This window comes from Oncorhynchus masou, chromosome 15, assembly GCF_036934945.1.
Source record: "Oncorhynchus masou masou isolate Uvic2021 chromosome 15, UVic_Omas_1.1, whole genome shotgun sequence".
NCBI classification, from domain to species: Eukaryota; Metazoa; Chordata; class Actinopteri; order Salmoniformes; family Salmonidae; genus Oncorhynchus; species Oncorhynchus masou.
In genome coordinates, this window is record NC_088226.1 from 15423569 (window position 1) to 15442086 (window position 18518).

The 18518-nt window shown below is 45.1% G+C and overlaps 1 protein-coding gene across 1 annotated transcript in view; it reads left to right on the forward strand.

Annotated features, from left to right (window-relative positions):
• Window positions 1-18518, forward strand: part of LOC135555723 (zinc finger protein 385C-like) — a 231628-nt gene that overhangs the window by 194564 nt on the left and 18546 nt on the right. Inside the window, 1 exon segment of the mRNA XM_064988411.1 lies at window positions 5348-5458. Within this exon segment, the coding sequence (XP_064844483.1) occupies window positions 5348-5458 (111 nt within the window).

An 18518-nucleotide genomic window follows, 5' to 3' on the forward strand; every position in this document is an offset into this window, starting at 1 on the left:
TATCTACGTAACTACCACACTGCTAGTGTGAACTCAAAATACCTTTTTGTTTGTAAAATATTCTGTTATTTTCATGAGCTTAAGATGTCTGAAAAAATAGGCTACTCAAAGTGCCTGATGCCATTACCTTAAATTCCAATATATCTGTTGGTATTATAGAGCCACGCCCACCTACACTACCGTTCAAAAGTTTGGGCTCACTTAGAAATGTCCTTGTTTTTGAAAGAAAAACACACTTTTTTTGTCCATTTAAAATAACATCAAATTGACCAGAAATACAGTGTAGAAACACACTTCACAACAAGAGAGACAACACTACATAAAGAGAGACCTAAGACAACAACATAGAAAGGCAGCAACACATGACAACACATCATGGTAGCAACAACATGACAACAACATGGTAGCAGCACAAAACATGGTACAAACATTATTGGGCTCAGACAACAGCACAAAGGGCAAGAAGGTAGAGACAATAATACATCACTCAAAGCAGCCACATCTGTCAGTAAGAGTGTCCATGATTGAGTCTTTGAATGAAGAGATTGAGATAAAACTGTCCAGTTTGAGAGTTTGTTGCAGCTCGTTCCATTCGCTGGCTGCAGCGAACTGAAAAGACGAGCGACACAGGGATGTGTGTGCTTTGGGGACCTTTAACAGAATGTGACTGGATGAGGGCTGCAGTAGATATCTCAGATAGGGGGGAGTGAGGCCTAAGAGGGTTTTATAAATAAGCATCAACCAGGGGGTCTTGCGACGGGTATACAGAGATGACCGGTTTACAGTGGAGTATAGAGTGCAGTGATGTGTCCTATAAGGAGCATTGGTGGCAAATCTGATGGCTGAAAAGTAAAGAAAGGGTGACAGTGCCACATTGTAGGTCACTGAGCTCTTCAGTACAGGCCATTCTACTGCCAATGTTTGTCTATAGATTGTATGACGGTGTGCTCGATTTTATACCCCTGTCAGTAACAGGGGTGGCTGAAATAGCTAAATCCACTCAATTGAAGGGGTGTCCACATACTTTTGGCAATGTAGTGTATCTGAATGGCCATTCATAATGACAACTTACTGTCTACATCCATTCCCAATTTGCCTGTATAGTGTACAGTTGAAGTCAGAAGTTTACATACACCTCAGCCAAATACATTTAAACTCCGTTTTTCACAATTCCTGTCATTTAATCCTCGCAAAAATTCGCTGTCTTAGGTCAGTTAGGATCACCACTTTATTTTAAGAATGTGAAATGTCAGAATAATAGTAGAGAGAGTGATTGATTTATTTCAGCTTTTATTTCTTTCATCACACTCCCTGTGGGTCAGAAGTTTACATACTATTTGAGTGTATTTGGTAGCATTGCCTTTAAATTGTTTAACTTGGGTCAAACGATTTGGGTAGCCTTCCACAAGCTTCCCACAATAAGTTGGGTGAAATTTGGCCCATTCCTCCTGACAGAGCTGATGTAACTGAGTCAGGTTTGTAGGCCTCCTTGCTTGCACACGCTTTTTCAGTTCTGCCCACAAATTTTCTATAGGATTGAGGTCAGGGCTTTGTGATGGCCACTCTAATACCTTGACTTTGTTGTCCTTAAGCCATTTTGCTACAACTTTGGCAGTATGCTTGGGGTCATTGTCCATTTGGAAAAACCATTTGCGACCAAGCTTTAACCTCCTGATTGATGTCTTGAGATGTTGCTTCAATATATCCACATAATTGTCCTCCTCATGATGCCATCTATTTTGTGAAGTGCACCAGTCCCTGCTGCAGCAAAGCACCACCACAACATGATGCTGCCACCCTCGTGTTTCATGGTTGGGATGGTGTTCTTCGGCTTGCAAGCCTCCCACTTTTTCCTCCAAACATAACGATGGTCATTATGGCCAAACAGTTCTATTTTTGTTTCATCAGACCAGAGGACATTTCTCCAAAAGGTACGACCTTTGTCCCCATGTGCAAACCGTAGTCTGGCTTTTTATAGCGGTTTTGGAGCACTGGCTTCTTCCTTGCTGAGCTGCCTTTCAGGTTATGTCGACATAGGACTTGTTTTTACTGTGGATATAGATACTTTTGTACCTGTTTCCTCCAGCATCTTCACAAGGTCCTTTGCTGTTGTTCTGGGATTGATTTGCACTTTTTGCACCAAAGTACGTTCATCACTAGGAGACAGAACGCATCTCCTTCCTGAGCGGTATGACGGCTGCATGGTCCCATGGTGTTTATACTTGCGTACTCTTGTTTGTACAGATGATTATGGTACCTTCAGGCATTTGGAAATTGCTCCCAAGGATGAACCAGACTTGTGGAGGTCTACAATTATTTTTCTGAGGTCTTGGCTGATTTATTTTGATTTTCCCATTATGTGAAGCAAAGAGCCATTGAGTTTGAAGGTAGTCCTTGAAATACATCCACAGGTACACCTCCAATTCACTCAAATTATGACAATTAGCCGATCAGAAGCTTCTAAAGCCATGACATAATTTTCTGGAATTTTCCAAGCTGTTTAAAGGCACAGTCAACGTAGTGTATGTAAACTAATGACCCACTGGAATTGTGATACAGTGAATTATAAGTTAAATAATCTGTCTGTAACCATTTGTTGGGAAAATGACTTGTGTCGTGCACAAAGTAGATGTCCTAACCGACTTGCCAAAACTATAGTTTTTTAACAAGAAAGGTGTGGAGTGGTTGAAAAATGAGTTTTAATGATTCCAACATAAGTGTGTGTAAACTTCCGACTTCAACTGTATGTGTTTCAATTTCTTTGGTCCTTTGTTTACAGTGTGTGGACAGTGTGTGTGTATGTTCACCCCCTTTTCCCATCTGTGTGAAGCCCTCTCAAGTTCCACCAACTCTAAATGAAACATATGCCTTTTCAGTCTTCTCCAGCCTACTCTTTACACTCTTTCAAAAGGACTGAGAAAAGGAGGATGAGAGGGAGAGGTGAGACACAGAGATCTGTGGTGCTGATTTACACAGTGGAGGGATGGATGGGCACATGTCCTGTATCGGATGGTGGTCTGGGAGCGTGCACATGTCCTGTATCGGATGGTGGTCTGGGAGCGTGCACATGTCCTGTATCGGATGGTGGTCTGGGAGAGTGCGTGTGTCTTGTATCGGATGGTGGTCTGGGAGCGTGCACGTGTCTTGTATCGGATGGTCGTCTGGGAGCGTGCACGTGTCCTGCATCTGATGGTCATCTGGGAGCGTGCATATGTCTTGTATCAGATGGTGGTCTGGGAGCGTGCATGTGCCTGTCCTGTATCAGATGGTGGTCTGGGAGCGTGCATGTGTCCTGTATCAGATGGTGGTCTGGGAGCGTGCATGTGTCTTGTATCAGATGGTGGTCTGGGAGCGTGCACGTCTCCTGTATCGGATAGTGGTCTGGGAGTGTGCACGTGTCTTGTATCAGAGGGTGGTCTGGGAGCGTGCACGTGTCTAACCCTGCCTAGCCAATCACAAAGCCAGGGAGTAAATTAGCCAACCAGTCAGATCAGTAGTATTAGTAGTAGTAACAGCTGCATTATTCATACAACCTGCCTTCCAGCACTAAGAAAAACATACCACAAGAAAACGACAGTATCACCACACTATGAAGTCATCTATGAACCACTACTTCTCTAGTATACAGCTAGCAGATGTGCTACATAGCCTTTCGCTTGCCACCAACTCCCTAGAATTCAACCAGCCGTCAAGAGTTAATAACAGCAAATAACACCCACCTCAGACTTCTGGCACAGAATAATTAGCCTATAGCGGCTATGTTACCTAGCTAATATAACACACAGCAGACCAATACAGATATGGCATTAATCACTAGGACCCTTCGCCCTCTTCCAGTCTCACCTTTCCTCTTTCCTAGGCTGTGTCCTAATGGGCACCCTATTCCCAGTTTAGTGCACTACCTGCCCTGGTCAAAAGTAGTGCACTACATAGGGAATAGGGTGGCATTTGGGACTCAGCCCGAGACATTCATGTTCTCTGTGGCCCGTTGAGGCAGAGGCACACTTTGTTTGGGGCGTGTGCAGGGGAAAGATGAATGCACCTGTCTCACGAGCTAAATAGACCTCAGTCTCCCCCTGCACCTCCCTTGCACTTCAATCATCGTTTCAGCTGCGGCCCGCCGTGAGAGAGCTCCTGTCTGCAGAGGGGGAGGGGGAGAGAGGAAGAGGGCCGGACAATAGGTGCATTTATACCGGCATGTTCAGGATGGCTGCAGGCGAACAATGGCCACATTCTTTCAACTCCCTAAAACAAATAGTTGTGTGTGGCGTACCCTGTGAAGGTGGCCAGAGGGCAGAGTCTAGAGGAGCTCTGATTCCATGACACAGTTTTGGCTTCGGAAGGGAAAGGTTAGTTACTCCCCGAGGTAGCAGCACTGCACCGCGTTGTTTAAGGAGCCAGAATAGAGGGGTGTAGGGTTACCCTTGAGGGAACAGCAGGCAAGCAGTGTTGCACAGGGTGGAGGTTGTAAGACAGGTGTGTTTAAGGTTGTTTCTATTCCACACCCCACCACACCTGGCCTTTGAAAACATATTATTTAGAGTCAACACAGAAACAGAGCTGTTTTCTTTGTGTGTGTGTGTGTGTGTGTGTGTGTGTGTGTGTGTGTGTGTGTGTGTGTGTGTGTGTGTGTGTGTGTGTGTGTGTGTGTGTGTGTGTGTGTGTGTGTGTTCATGCCTGTGTGTGTATTAAGGGGCAGCCATTGTTTAGTGTTGTGTATCAGACAATAGCCAGTGCCATCCACACACTCAGTGATGCCATGGAAGACATATGTCTGGTTACACTGAGTGTAACATGACTTACCTAGCACATTGTTCCAACCCAGCCCTCCACAGCCACCCCCCACCTCCCTCTCTGTCTCTGAGAAGAGGACAGCGCGGGGCGAGCCAGACGCCAGGCTGGGGAAGGTCCAGGGTGATTGTTATATTTGATACCGTGCTGAATGAGGGCCACACTGAAATCAGCTGTCTTCATGCAATCCAGCCACTCTAATCAAGCCCAGAGCTGTCACCCTGGCTCTGGCCTCACACCCCCTATCAGCTGTGATGGGGAGAGAATATCTTCCCTCCCTCAGGAGTCTGACGGCTTTAGGCACGTAGACAGTAAAACTCATGTGACATATCGTATATATTGTCTGCCCAAAGTCCCTTTCTCTAACTACTTCCCACTATACTGCCCTGGATCAGAGCTCGCATGTCATTATATCCTCAGGCTGATTTTATTTGTATCTCCAATTCTCCATGCAGTTTTGTTGTGATCAAACCCAGTGGATTTATAGGGGTATCAGGGGTCAGAGGTCACGGATGGACTGATAGATTTAGCCCCTGGTCTCCTGTCTGTCCTGCAGATGGACCCGGTGCAGAAGGCGGTGATCAACCACACGTTTGGCGTCCCTCAGCCACTCAAGAAGAAACAGATCATCTCCTGTAACATCTGTCACCTGCGCTTCAACTCCCCGGTAAGAGTGTGTGTGTGTGTGTGTGTGTGTGTGTGTGTGTGTGTGTGTGTGTGTGTGTGTGTGTGTGTGTGTGTGTGTGTGTGTGTGTGTGTGTGTGTGTGTGTGTGTGTGTGTGTGTGTGTGTGTGTGTGTGTGCATGAGAGGGAGAGAGAGAAAGGAGAGAGAGCGAATAAGGGGGAAGGAAAGTGAGTTGCAGACTTTAGTTGGTAAATTTGACAGTTAGAATAAATACAGATTTATTTGTTCCTTCCTTCTATCTTCTTTAATGTTTAAGGAAATAATGCCGTTCCAAATTACCTGAGCTCTTATCATCCTGACTGACTCACAGCAGCTTACTTATCTGTGGTGGCTGATAGGGAGTCCAGTCGGGCTCTAAGCATGCGTGTGTATGTGTGTGTGTATCCACACGCTCGTGAGTGTGTGCATGTCTGTTCCTCTGTGTGAAATGTTCTTATTATTAAATCGTAAAGTATTCATTTGCTTTTCTGTATTTCTGGATATCTGAAGTGTGTGTGTGTGTGTGTGTGTGTGTGTGTGTGTGTGTGTGTGTGTGTGTGTGTGTGTGTGTGTGTGTGTGTGTGTGTGTGTGTGTGTGTGTGTGTGTGTGTGTGTGTGTGTGTGTGTGTACTGTGTGTACGTACTGCGGTAGGTTGTTTTGGTGCGAGGGATTAGACAGCAGGGAAAGCTTCCATTTATCAGCAAAGAGCAGACACAATCACGAGCCCAGGCAGGAGCCCACATTCTCAACTCCTCTTTTGATTTCTCCCATTCCTGCCACCTCAAACACACACACACACAATCACATAAACAAACAACCAATCAAATTGAATGTCTTAAACACACAAACACCTAAGAGTTGGGCAAAGGCTGATTTAAAATACAATTTAAAAAAACTATCTTTCTCCCTGTCCCTCTCTCTCCCACATACACACAGAGGAACACACAAATACTGTTTCACACACACACATCCTCTTGAGACTTGATCTTCAAAGAGGAGCAGAGACACAGAAGAGGGTGAGCTGGGGCTGAGGGGGAAAGGAAAGCAGAGCAGACACTGGCAGGTGTTCTCTCCAGGCTTCACACGGTAGAGCAAATCCCATTCCCATCCTCCCTCCACACAGCACCAGCTACAGTTGGAGAGAGGTGTCAGGTCTGGGGGTTTGAGGGGGGATGAGAAGGCAGGGGGACACTGAGCTTTAACTTCTTATGGCTGCAATCCCGTTAACGGGATAATTGTCATCAACAACCGCTGAATTGCATAGCGCCACATCCAAATAATATTACTACAAATATTTATATTCATGAAATCACAAGTGCAATATAGCAAAACACAGCTTAGACTTTTGTTAATCCACCTGTCATGTCCGATTTTGAAAATATGCTTTAAAGTAGCTTGGTCACGAAATCAGAAAAGCAATCAAATTAATCGTTTACCTTTGATGCTCTTTGGATGTTTTCACTCACGAGCCTCCCAGTTACACAATAAATGTCCCTTTTGTTCCATAAAGATTATTTTTATATCCAAAATACCTCAGTTTGTTTGGTGAGTTATGTTCAGAAATCCACAGGAAAGAGCGGTCACGACAACGCAGACGAAAATTCCAAATAGTATCTGTAATATCCACATAAACATGTCAAACGTTTTTTATAATCAATCCTCAGGTTGTTTTTAAAATATATAATCAATAATATATCAACCGCAACTGTCTTTTTCAGTAGGAGAGGGAAAGGCAATGGCTGCCCAAACTCTGTTGCGTGAGCAAAACTCATGCGAACACCTGACGGGATGTTATCTTTCTGGCTCATTTCAAAATAAAAGCATGAAACTATGTCTGAAGACTGTTGACACCTTGAGGAAGCGATAGGAAAAGGAATCTGGTTGATATCCCTTTAAATGGAACAAAAGCAGGCTATGGAACATGGAGTTTTCAAAATAGAAGCCACTTCCTGGTTTGATTTTCCTCACGGTTTCGGCTGCAATATCAGTTCTGTTATACTCACAGACAATATTTTGACAGTTTTGGAAACTTTAGAGTGTTTTCTATCCAATACTAATAATAATATGCATATATTAGCAAATGAGACTGAGGAGCTGGCCGTTTACTCTGGGTACCTTTTCATCCAAACTACTCAATACTGCCCCTGCAGCCATAATTAAACAGCCTATTAACTCCCCATCCTGCATGAGGGAGCGTAATCATCGCCTGACACTAATTTGCTTAACGCAACGGACATAGATATTCCTAGAAAATATTCCTATTCATGAAAATCACAAATTAAATATATTGAGACACAGCTTAGCCTTTTGTTAATCACCCTGTCATCTCAGATTTTCAAAATATGCTTTACAGCCAAAGCTAGACAAGCATTTGTGTAAGTTTATCGATAGCCTAGCATAGCATTTTGTCCAGCTAGCAGCAGGTAACTTGGTCACGGAAATCAGAAAAGCAATCAAATTAAGTCGTTTACCTTTGATGAACTTCAGATGTTTTCACTCACAAGACTCCCAGTTAGATAGCAAATGTTCCTTTTTTCCAAAAATATTATTTTTGTAGGCGAAATAGCTCCGTTTGTTCTTCACGTTTGGCTGAGAAATCGCCCGGAAATTGCAGTCACGAAAACGACGAAAAATATTCCAAATTAGCTCCATAATATCGACAGAAACATGGCAAACGTTGTTTATAATCAATCCTCAAGGTGTTTTTCAAATATCTATTCGATAATATATCCATCGGGACAATTCGTTTTTCAGTAGGACCGATTGGAGTAATGGCTACCTCTGTATTTTACGCGAGAATCTCTCTGGGAGCATCAGGTGACCACTTGCGCAATGTAGCCGCTTACGGGTATTCTTCAACATAAATGCGTAAAACTACGTCACAATGCTGTAGACACCTTCGGGAATACGGAGAAAGAGTAATCTGGTTGATAGCCCATTCACTGCTCAATAGGGACGCATTGGAACGCAGCGCTTTCAAAACATGAGGCACTTCCGGATTGGATTTTTCTCAGGCTTTCGCCTGCAACATCAATTCTGTTATACTCACAGACAATATTTATACAGTTTTGGAAACTTTAGAGTGTTTTCTATCCTAAGCTGTCAATTATATGCATATTCTAACATCTTGTCCTGAAAAATATCCCGTTTACTATGGGAACTTTTTTTTCTCCAAAAATGAAAATACTGCCCCCTAGTCACAACAGAAGGAAGGAGGAAAACTTCCTCAGTCAAACTGTAAATAAACTTCAAATGGAAAATGAGGAGATATATAAGTATTTATTTACAGTATATTGTATACTATTTATTATTAGATATTGTTTATTAGCTCCACGCTCTGTGATGTTTATTTGAAATATAAAGAATATTTGTTAACGTACATTCGATGTTGCACATGGAATAGTCAGACAGTGATCTAGACAGAGGCCTTATTTAACCTCTTGAAACTCCCCATCCCGGATCCGGGATTGTGACTAAGCCTCAGGCTCATTAGCATAACGCAACGTTAACGATTTCTGAAAATCGCAAATAAAATTAAAATAATGCGTTTGCTCTCAAGCTTAGCCTTTTCTTAACAACACTGTCATCTCAGATTTTCAAAATATGCTTTTGAACCATAGAAATTGACTAATTTGTGTAAGAGTATGCAAAGCTAGCATAGCATTTTGTGTAGCATGTAGCACGCAACATTTTCACAAAAGCCAGATAACCAAATAAATAAAATCATTTACCTTTGAAGAGCTTCTGATGTTTTCAATGAGGAGACTCCCAGCCACATACCAGATGCGCAGTGTTTCCTGAAAGCGTCTGTGTGTAGGAGAAATCGTTCCGTTTTCTACATTGCGCCTGGCTACCGAAACGAACCGAAAATGCAGTCACCTACAACGTGAAACTTTTTCCGGATTAACTACATAATATAACCGAAACATGGCAAACGTTGTTTGGAATCAATCCTCAAGGTGTTTTTTCACATATCTCTTCATTGACATGCAGTTCGTGGAAGCTTGCTTCTCTCTTTTCTCCCATGGAAAAATACTGGCAGGTGACTTTTGCGCACCAATTTCGGCGCAGGACACCGGGCGGACACGTGGTAAATGTGGTCTCTTATGGTCAATCTTCCAACGATCTGCCTACAAATACGTCACAATGCTGCAGACACCTTGGGGAAACGACAGAAAGGGCAGACTCATTCCTCTTGCGTTCACAGCCATATAAGGAGATCATGAAAGACAGAGCCTCAAAATCCTTGTCATTTCCTGGATGCCAAGTCATCTTGGTTTTGCCTGAAGCTCACGTTAAAGGGCACGCACAGAGAAGATATTTGTATTTCTGGACACGTCAGAGTGTTTTCTTTCGAACAGTAGCAATTATATGCATAGTCGAGCATCTTTTTGTGACAAAATATCTTGTTTAAAACGGGAACGTTTTTCTTCCAAAAATGAAATAGCGCCACCATAGGTGTAAGAGGTTAAAGAACGTGTAATAATAAGAATTTATTCAACTTCTATAGCGCTTTTCATTGCAGAAAGAGTCTCAAAGCCTGCATTCATGTCTGGTAGTGTGACGTGACAGCCAGTGCCTTTAAAATGCTAAGTGCTCATGCTAATGTTCATTTCACACTCCCTGTGTCTCCCTATCTCTCCGTGTGTCGCGTACTGTATGGCTCGGAGTTGGACTGGAGCGCGGAGAACGTACAGGGGCTGAAAGAGAGCAGAGCTGATTTGTCACAGCACAATAATCTCATAAGCATTTTCACGGCCGATCAGTCAGACGACATGGTGAAATATTATAGTCCAAGTAGTGTTTATAGAAGTGTTGATGGCTGCTGGTGGTTTATTTATAGCCAGAGCTCCCGACACAGAACAGTAGTTACATCATTTGTTTTGTTAATACTGTACACAGTGGACATATTCAACTGCATACAGCCAAAGACCATGGTTCTGATGGATCTGATCTGCCTTGGTTTTTACTTTTACCCACATTGCTTTGTTGTCATATGAGGTGTGTGTGTGTGTGTGTGTGTGTGTGTGTGTGTGTGTGTGTGTGTGTGTGTGTGTGTGTGTGTGTGTGTGTGTGTGTGTGGGTGTGGGTGTGGGGGGTGTGTGGGGTGTGGGGGTGGGGGTGTGGGTGGGTGTGGGGGTGTGTGTGCGCGCGCGTGCGTGTGTGTCGCATGTGTGCGTGCAGTACCATGGCTATTAAGGTTATTATGGAGGCTGAGGCAGTTGAGGGAAGATACAAAACCAAGAGAAGCATCTGTGTGTTGTATTCATTCTAATGAGAAGGTCTCATGAGAGAGAAAGAAGCTTAATTGAACAGGGTGAGTCACTTCCACGCTTCTCTCTATCACTTAGGATTCCTTCATTGGCTTGCCCATCAAAGTAGAACCCACTCTTTCTCTTCTTTCTAATTTCTTCCCCACAATTCATTTCAGGTCTATTTGCGGCTTGGATTATTGTCTGACTTATTTGCATTTATATGGCGAGATAGGAAATTCTTTGAATTCTAAAGAGGAGCTGGATAGAGAGACGGCTGTGAGGTCATAATTATGAGGTCATGACAGAGCAGAACACACAGACAGCCAGAGAGAGGAATGCATTTACTTGATCAATTCTGAGCTTACTATTTGTCTTGCTGTTTGTGCAGTAGCCTTGATATTTCACAGTCACCAAGGTTTCAGCCAATCAGCACCAGGAGCGAAAAGATTTTCAGTTTTTTTTGTTTGGTGCAATTTTCACAAGCATGTGGTACAATTTTCACAAGTATATGGTTAATTTTCATAACTCTTAGATCAAAGCTCAAAACAGATCGTCAAAAAGGCAGTTGTTTCAAACTCTAAACACATTTTCAACTGACTAAGAACAGCACATCAATTCATACAGTCACTTTGTCACCAATCTTAATCAGTGTTTCATCTAGAAATACATGTTTCAAATTTCAATACATCTATATATAAAGTAATTTCACAATTTAAAGCTCACATTACTTTTGATATGATTCTCTTCTCTTTTGTAAAAATATATTTGACTATTACTTAATCCGATTGGTAAACCTATAGATTTGACATGTATACTGGTTTTTCTGCTACAGATTTAGAAAACTATCAATAAAATGTGTGTCTGTAAAGTAGAAACATAAAATGTATGATATATACTCGAATGTACTGCTTTGATGATGACTATTACGATTTCACTTCACAGTAAGTTGAAAATAAATCTGATCCAGTATTGACAAGATCAAGAGAAATACGGTTTGTAACGAATCAAATCAAAGTGTATTGGTCGGACATATAAGTACACATATAAGTACACATATAAGTACACATATAAGTACACATATAAGCAGATGGTACAGCAGGTACAGTGAAATGCTTGTGTTTCTAGCTCCTGCAGGGCAGGAATACATTTATCAATACAATACCAATACGTAAATCACCCTGAATGTCCAAAACAAGAAAGAAATGCATCCCCAGAATGAAGTTGCTCGGGTCTTTTTGACACTGGCTGACACAGTTCTGTAATACCTTAATATATGCCATTTATCCAAAGTGACAAAAGTCCACACATTTTGGTATGTGTCCCCAGTGGGAATCGAACCCACAACTCTGGTATTGCTAGTGCCACGCACTTATGAACTGAGCCATGTCCAGGAACACTACAATACATGTGTAAAATACAATACTGTAAAGTACAATACACGATTACAATACAGGTGGAAGATGTACGATTGCTATCCCCGTAAACGTACCACCCTCCTTCAGGGCATCGGTGAGGCATGAAATAACATCAACCCAGTCCTATGTCATGTCATGTCTTGTTATGTCTGTTCCTGTCCTTTCTCTTCACTCTGTCTCTCTCTCTGCTGGTCTTTTTAGGTTACCTTCTCTGTCTCTCATTCTTCAGCTGTTCTACATCTCCCCTAACTAGCTCATTCACTCTTTCCCACCTGTTCTCTATTCCCCCTCTGATTAGGTCTCTATTTCTCTCTGTTCCTGCTACTTTCAGTGTCTGATTCTTGTTTGTGTTTTTGATGCCAGAAGCAAGCTGTCGTCTCGTTTGCTTCCACCTTGTCCTATCCTGTCGGAGTCTGCCTGGCAGGTGCATCCTGCATTATACTAACGTTCTTTTGTTCCATTGACTACGTTGGAAGAGGATTTATGCCATTCCTGTTTTTCATTAAAGAACTCTGTTTTCTGTTAAAACCGCTTTTGGGTCTTCACTCAAGTACATACAGAAGAATCAGACCAAGAATGGACCCAGCGGCTCCGGACCCTTTTCACTCCGCCGTCGAGATCCAGGGAGCGATGCTAGGCAGACACGAGGAGGAATTGTCTGCTGCTCGACATGCCGTTGAGACCCTGGCCGTCCAAGTCTCCGACCTCACAAGACAGGTTCACCAACTCCACCTCGATCCACCGCCCACTTCCAGGGTTTCCGAGTCTCCGGAGCCCAGGATCAACAACCCGCCGTGTTACTCTGGTGAGCCCACTGAGTGCCGCTCATTCCTCACTCAGTGTGATGTGGTGTTCTCTCTCCAGCCCAACACTTACTCCAGGAGCGCAGCCCGCCGCCACGTCATTTCTCTCCTTACCGGACGGGCGCGTGAGTGGGGCACGGCAATCTGGGAGGCGAGGGCTGAGTGTATTAACCAGTATCAGGACTTTAAGGAGGAGATGATACGGGTTTTTGACCGTTCTGTTTTTGGGGAGGAGGCTTCCAGGGCCCTGTCTTCCCTATGTCAGGGGAATCGATCCATAACGGATTATTCTATTGAGTTTCGCACTCTCGCTGCCTCTAGTGACTGGAACGAGCCGGCTTTGCTCGCTCGTTTTCTGGAGGGTCTCCTCGTCGAGGTTAAGGATGAGATCCTCTCCCGGGAGGTTCCTTCCAGTCTGGACTCCTTAATAGCTCTCGCTATTCGCATAGAGCGACGGTTTGATCTTCGTCGCCGAGCTCGTGGAAAGGAGCTCGCGTTCTCCGTTGCTCCCTCTCCACATCACTGCCACCTGCCGCATCACTGCCACCCTCCTCCGCCGGCTCGGATGCTGAGCCTATGCAGCTGGGGGTATCCGCATCTCGGCCAAGGAGAAGGAACGGAGAATCACCAATCGCCTCTGTCTCTACTGCGGCTCCGCTGGTCATTTTGTCACCTCATGTCCAGTAAAAGCCAGAGCTCATCAGTAAGAGGAGGGCTACTGGTGAGCGCAACTACTCAGGCCTCTCCTTCTGGATCACGCACTACCTTTCCGGTGCATCTCCGCTGGCCCGGTTCATCTGCTTCCTGCAGTGCCTTGATAGACTCTGGGGCGGAGGGCTGTTTTATGGACGAGACCTGGGCTCGGGAACATGACATTCCTCTCAGACAGTTAGGGGAGCCCACGGCCTTGTTCGCTTTAGATGGTAGTTCTCTCCCCAAGATTCAGCGTGAGACGCTGCCTTTAACCCTCACTGTCTCTGGTAATCATAGCGAAACCATTTCTTTTTTAATTTTTCGTTCACCTTTTACACCTGTTGTTTTGGGTCATCCCTGGCTAGTGCGCCATAACCCTTCTATTAATTGGTCTAGTAATACTATCCTATCCTGGAATGTTTCTTGTCATGTGACCTGTTTAATGTCTGCTATCCCTCCTGTTTCCTCTGTCTCTTCTTCACAGGAGGAGCCTGGCGATTTGACAGGGGTGCCGGAGGAGTATCACGATCTGCGCACGGTGTTCAGTCGTTCCAAGGCCACTTCTCTCCCTCCACACCGGTCGTATGACTGTAGTATTGATCTCCTTCCGGGAACTACTCCCCCGGGGGTAGATTATACTCTCTGTCGGCTCCCGAACGTAAGGCTCTCGAGGATTATTTGTCGGTTTCGCTCGACGCCGGTACCATAGTCTCCTCCTCCTCTCCCGCCGGAGCGGGTTTTTTTTTTTGTTCAGAAGAAGGACGGGTCCCTGCGCCCATGCGTGGATTATCGAGGGCTGAATGACATAACAGTTAAGAATCGTTACCCGCTTCCTCTTATGTCTTCAGCCTTCGAGATCCTGCAGGGAGCCAGGTTTTTCACCAAACTGGACCTTCGTAACGCCTACCATCTCGTGCGCATCAGGGAGGGGACGAGTGGAAGACGGCGTTTAACACTCCGTTAGGGCACTTTGAATACCGGGTTCTTCCTTTCGGCCTCGTTAACGCTCCAGCTGTCTTTCAGGCACTAGTTAACGACGTCCTGAGAGACATGCTGAACATTTTTGTTTTCGTTTACATGGACGATATCCTGATTTTTTCACCGTCTCTCTCGATTCATGTTCAGCACGTGCGACGCGTCCTCCAGCGCCTTTTGGAGAACTGTCTTTATGTGAAGGCTGAGAAGTGCACTTTTCATGCCGCCTCTGTCCCTTTTCTCGGTTCCGTTATTTCCGCTGAGGGCATTAAGATGGATCCCGCTAAGGTCCAGGCTGTCATTGATTGGCCCGTTCCTAAGTCACGCGTCGAGCTGCAGCGCTTTCTGGGCTTCGCTAATTTCTATCGTCGTTTCATCCGTAATTTCGGTCAGGTGGCAGCTCCCCTCACAGCCCTTACTTCTGTTAAGACGTGCTTTAAGTGGTCCGTTTCCGCCCAGGGAGCTTTTGATCTTCTTAAGAATCGTTTTACATCCGCACCTATTCTTGTTACACCTGACATCTCTAGTCAGTTTGTTGTTGAGGTTGACGCGTCAGAGGTGGGCGTGGGAGCCATTCTTTCTCAGCGCTCTCTCTCTGACGGCAAGGTCCATCCTTGCGCGTTTTCTCTCATCGCTTATCGCCGTCAGAACGTAACTATGATGTTGGTAATCGCGAACTGCTCGCCATCCGCTTAGCCCTAGGCGAATGGCGACAGTGGTTGGAGGGGCGACCGTTCCTTTTGTCGTTTGGACTGACCATAGGAACCTTGAGTACATCCGTTCAGCCAAACGACTTAATGCGCGTCAGGCTCGTTGGGCTCTGTTTTTCGCTCGTTTCGAGTTTGTTATTTCTTATCGTCCGGGCTCAAAAAACACCAAGCCTGATGCTTTATCTCGTCTCTTCAGTTCTTCTGAGGTCTCCACCGACCCCGAGGGGATTCTCCCTGACGGGCGTGTTGTCGGGTTGACTGTCTGGGGAATTGAGAGGCAGGTAAAGCAAGCACTCGCTCACACTCCGTCGCCGCGAGCTTGTCCTAGGAACCTTCTGTTCGTTCCCGTTCCTACTCGTCCGGCCGTTCTTCAGTGGGCCCACTCTGCCAAGTTAGCCGGCCACCCCGGCGTTCGGGGTACGCTCGCTTCCATTCGCCAGCGTTTCTGGTGGCCCACTCGGGAACGTGACGCGCGTCGATTTGTCGCCGCTTGTTCGGTCTGCGCGCAGACTAAATCTGGGAACTCTCCTCCTGTCGGCCGTCTCAGACCGCTTCCCATTCCCTCTCGACCGTGGTCTCACATCGCTTTAGATTTTATCACCGGACTGCCTTCATCAGCGGGGAAGACAGTTATTCTTACGGTTGTCGATAGATTCTCTAAGGCGGCTCATTTCATTCCTCTCGATAAGCTCCCTTCTGCTAAGGAGACGGCTCAGATCATTATCGAGAATGTTTTCCGAATTCATGGCCTTCCGTCTGACGTCGTTTCCGACAGAGGCCCGCAGTTCACGTCTCAATTTTGGAGGGAGTTTTGCCGTTTGATTGGGGCTTCCGTCAGTCTCTCGTCCGGCTTTCATCCCCAGTCTAACGGTCAAGCCGAACGGGCCAATCAGACTGTTGGTCGCATTTTACGCAGTCTTTCTTTTCGTAACCCTGCGTCTTGGTCAGAACAGCTCCCTGGGCAGAGTACGCCCACAACTCGCTTCCCTCGTCTGCTACCGGTCTATCCCCTTTTCAGAGTAGCCTCGGGTACCAGCCTCCGCTGTTCTCATCTCAGCTCGCCGAGTCCTGCGTCCCCTCCGCTCAGGCTTTTGTCCAGCGTTGCGAGCGCACCTGGAAGGGGGTCAGGTCGGCACTTTGCCGTAATAGGGCGCAGACTGTGAGGGCCGCTAATAAAGCGTAGGACCAAGAGTCCTAGATATTGTTGCGGTCAGAGAGTATGGCTCTCCACTCAGAACCTTCCCCTTAAGACAGCTTCTCGCAAGTTGGCCCCGCGGTTCATTGGTCCGTTCCGTATTTCTCAGGTCATTAATCCTGTCGCAGTGCGACTTCTTCTCCCGCTATCTTCGTCGCGTTCACCCGGTCTTCCATGTCTCCTGTGTTAAGCCCGTTCTTCGCGCCCCCGCTCGTCCCTCCCCCCCCCCCATCCTTGTCGAGGGCGCACCCATCTACAGGGTTCATAAGATTTTGGACATGCGCCCTCGGGGCCGTGGTCATCAGTACCTAGTGGATTGGGAGGGGTACGGTCCTGAGGAGAGGAGTTGGGTTCCCTCTCGGGACGTGCTGGACCGTTCGCTGATCGATGATTTCCTCCGTTGCCGCCAGGTTTCCTCCTCGAGTGCGCCAGGAGGCGCTCGGTGAGTGGGGGGGGGGTACTGTCATGTCTTGTTATGTCTGTTCCTGTCCTTTCTCTTCACTCTGTCTCTCTCTGCTGGTCTTTTTAGGTTACCTTCTCTGTCTCTTTCTTCAGCTGTTCTACATCTCCCCTAACTAGCTCATTCACTCTTTCCCACCTGTTCTCTATTCCCCCTCTGATTAGGTCTCTATTTCTCTCTCTGTTCCTGCTACTTTCAGTGTCTGATTCTTGTTTGTGTTTTTGATGCCAGAAGCAAGCTGTCGTCTCGTTTGCTTCCACCTTGTCCTATCCTGTCGGAGTCTGCCTGGCAGGTGCATCCTGCATTATACTAACGTTCTTTTTGTTCCATTGACTACGTTGGAAGAGGATTTATGCCATTCCTGTTTTTCATTAAAGAACTCTGTTTTCTGTTAAAACCGCTTTTGGGTCTTCACTCAAGTACATAACATGTCAGGCTTGGATTCACCTTACCGAAAGGTTTTTCCCCAAGTGCATGAATAATAAGGATATTTACTGCGATTTCGATGACAACCTATTGTCAAATGCTCAAGACAGGCGTGATGTAAACTAGTACCTGTTAAACATGATGTTTCTGTCATTTATTTAATTTGTTACATTGTGAAAGATGTCTTTAATGATCACACCGTTGATCACACATGGGATATAAATTATGGAAATTTGATGTTCAGTCAATTTTAATCGTAGTGCAAGTGTATTGCCTAATGTGAAAACAGTGTAATGTACTGTAATTTACAGTACTGTAGCATCTACATTCAAATAGCAATTTTGAAACATTTATCTTACATTTTTTCTATTGCTAACTGGTTGTTAAAATAACTACATTGAGAAGATATCATTATGTTGTGTTTTGGTGATTAAACTAATGTACTCATTATATTTCACAGTAAACGTATATGTTGTATCAATGGTTATGTGGTGAAAGACGTCTGCAAACCAAATGAATACACAATGAAAGGTTTTGAATGTTAGACTGGCTGTGTTAGAAGTGTTACCAGTTGGGAGTTTTGTACTAAGAGTTTTGACAATTCACCACAAACTTGAGAAAGTTGTACCAAACTGTATTCTTACAGTAATGAACATTAGTCTAGATGAAAGCTTGAACTACTGACACCACTCCACCCAGAACTAATGCAGTTTGTCAAAACAAACATAATTTAATTTATGGTTGTAATGGGTCCTATGTGTAGCTTGTGTAGCAAGTCAGGCGCAGGACAGCAGACATGAGTAATCAACTTACTTTTACTCAAAATGTCAAACATACAAAGTAACAAATACACGCACACCATGACAGACCGAAAATACAATAAACAATCACTCACAAAAAAACATGGGGGAACAGAGGGTTAAATAATGAAACAGTAATTTTGGGATTGAAATCAGGTGTGTAAAACAAAGACAAAACAAATGGAAAATGAAAAGTGGATCGTTGGTGGCTAGAAGGCCGGTGACGTCGACCGCCGCCCAAACAATGAGAGGGACCGACTTCGGTGGAAGTCGTGAAAATGGTGTGGTTCTGTTTGAGAGAGAGAGAGTCTGTCTGTGGGGGGTATGTAT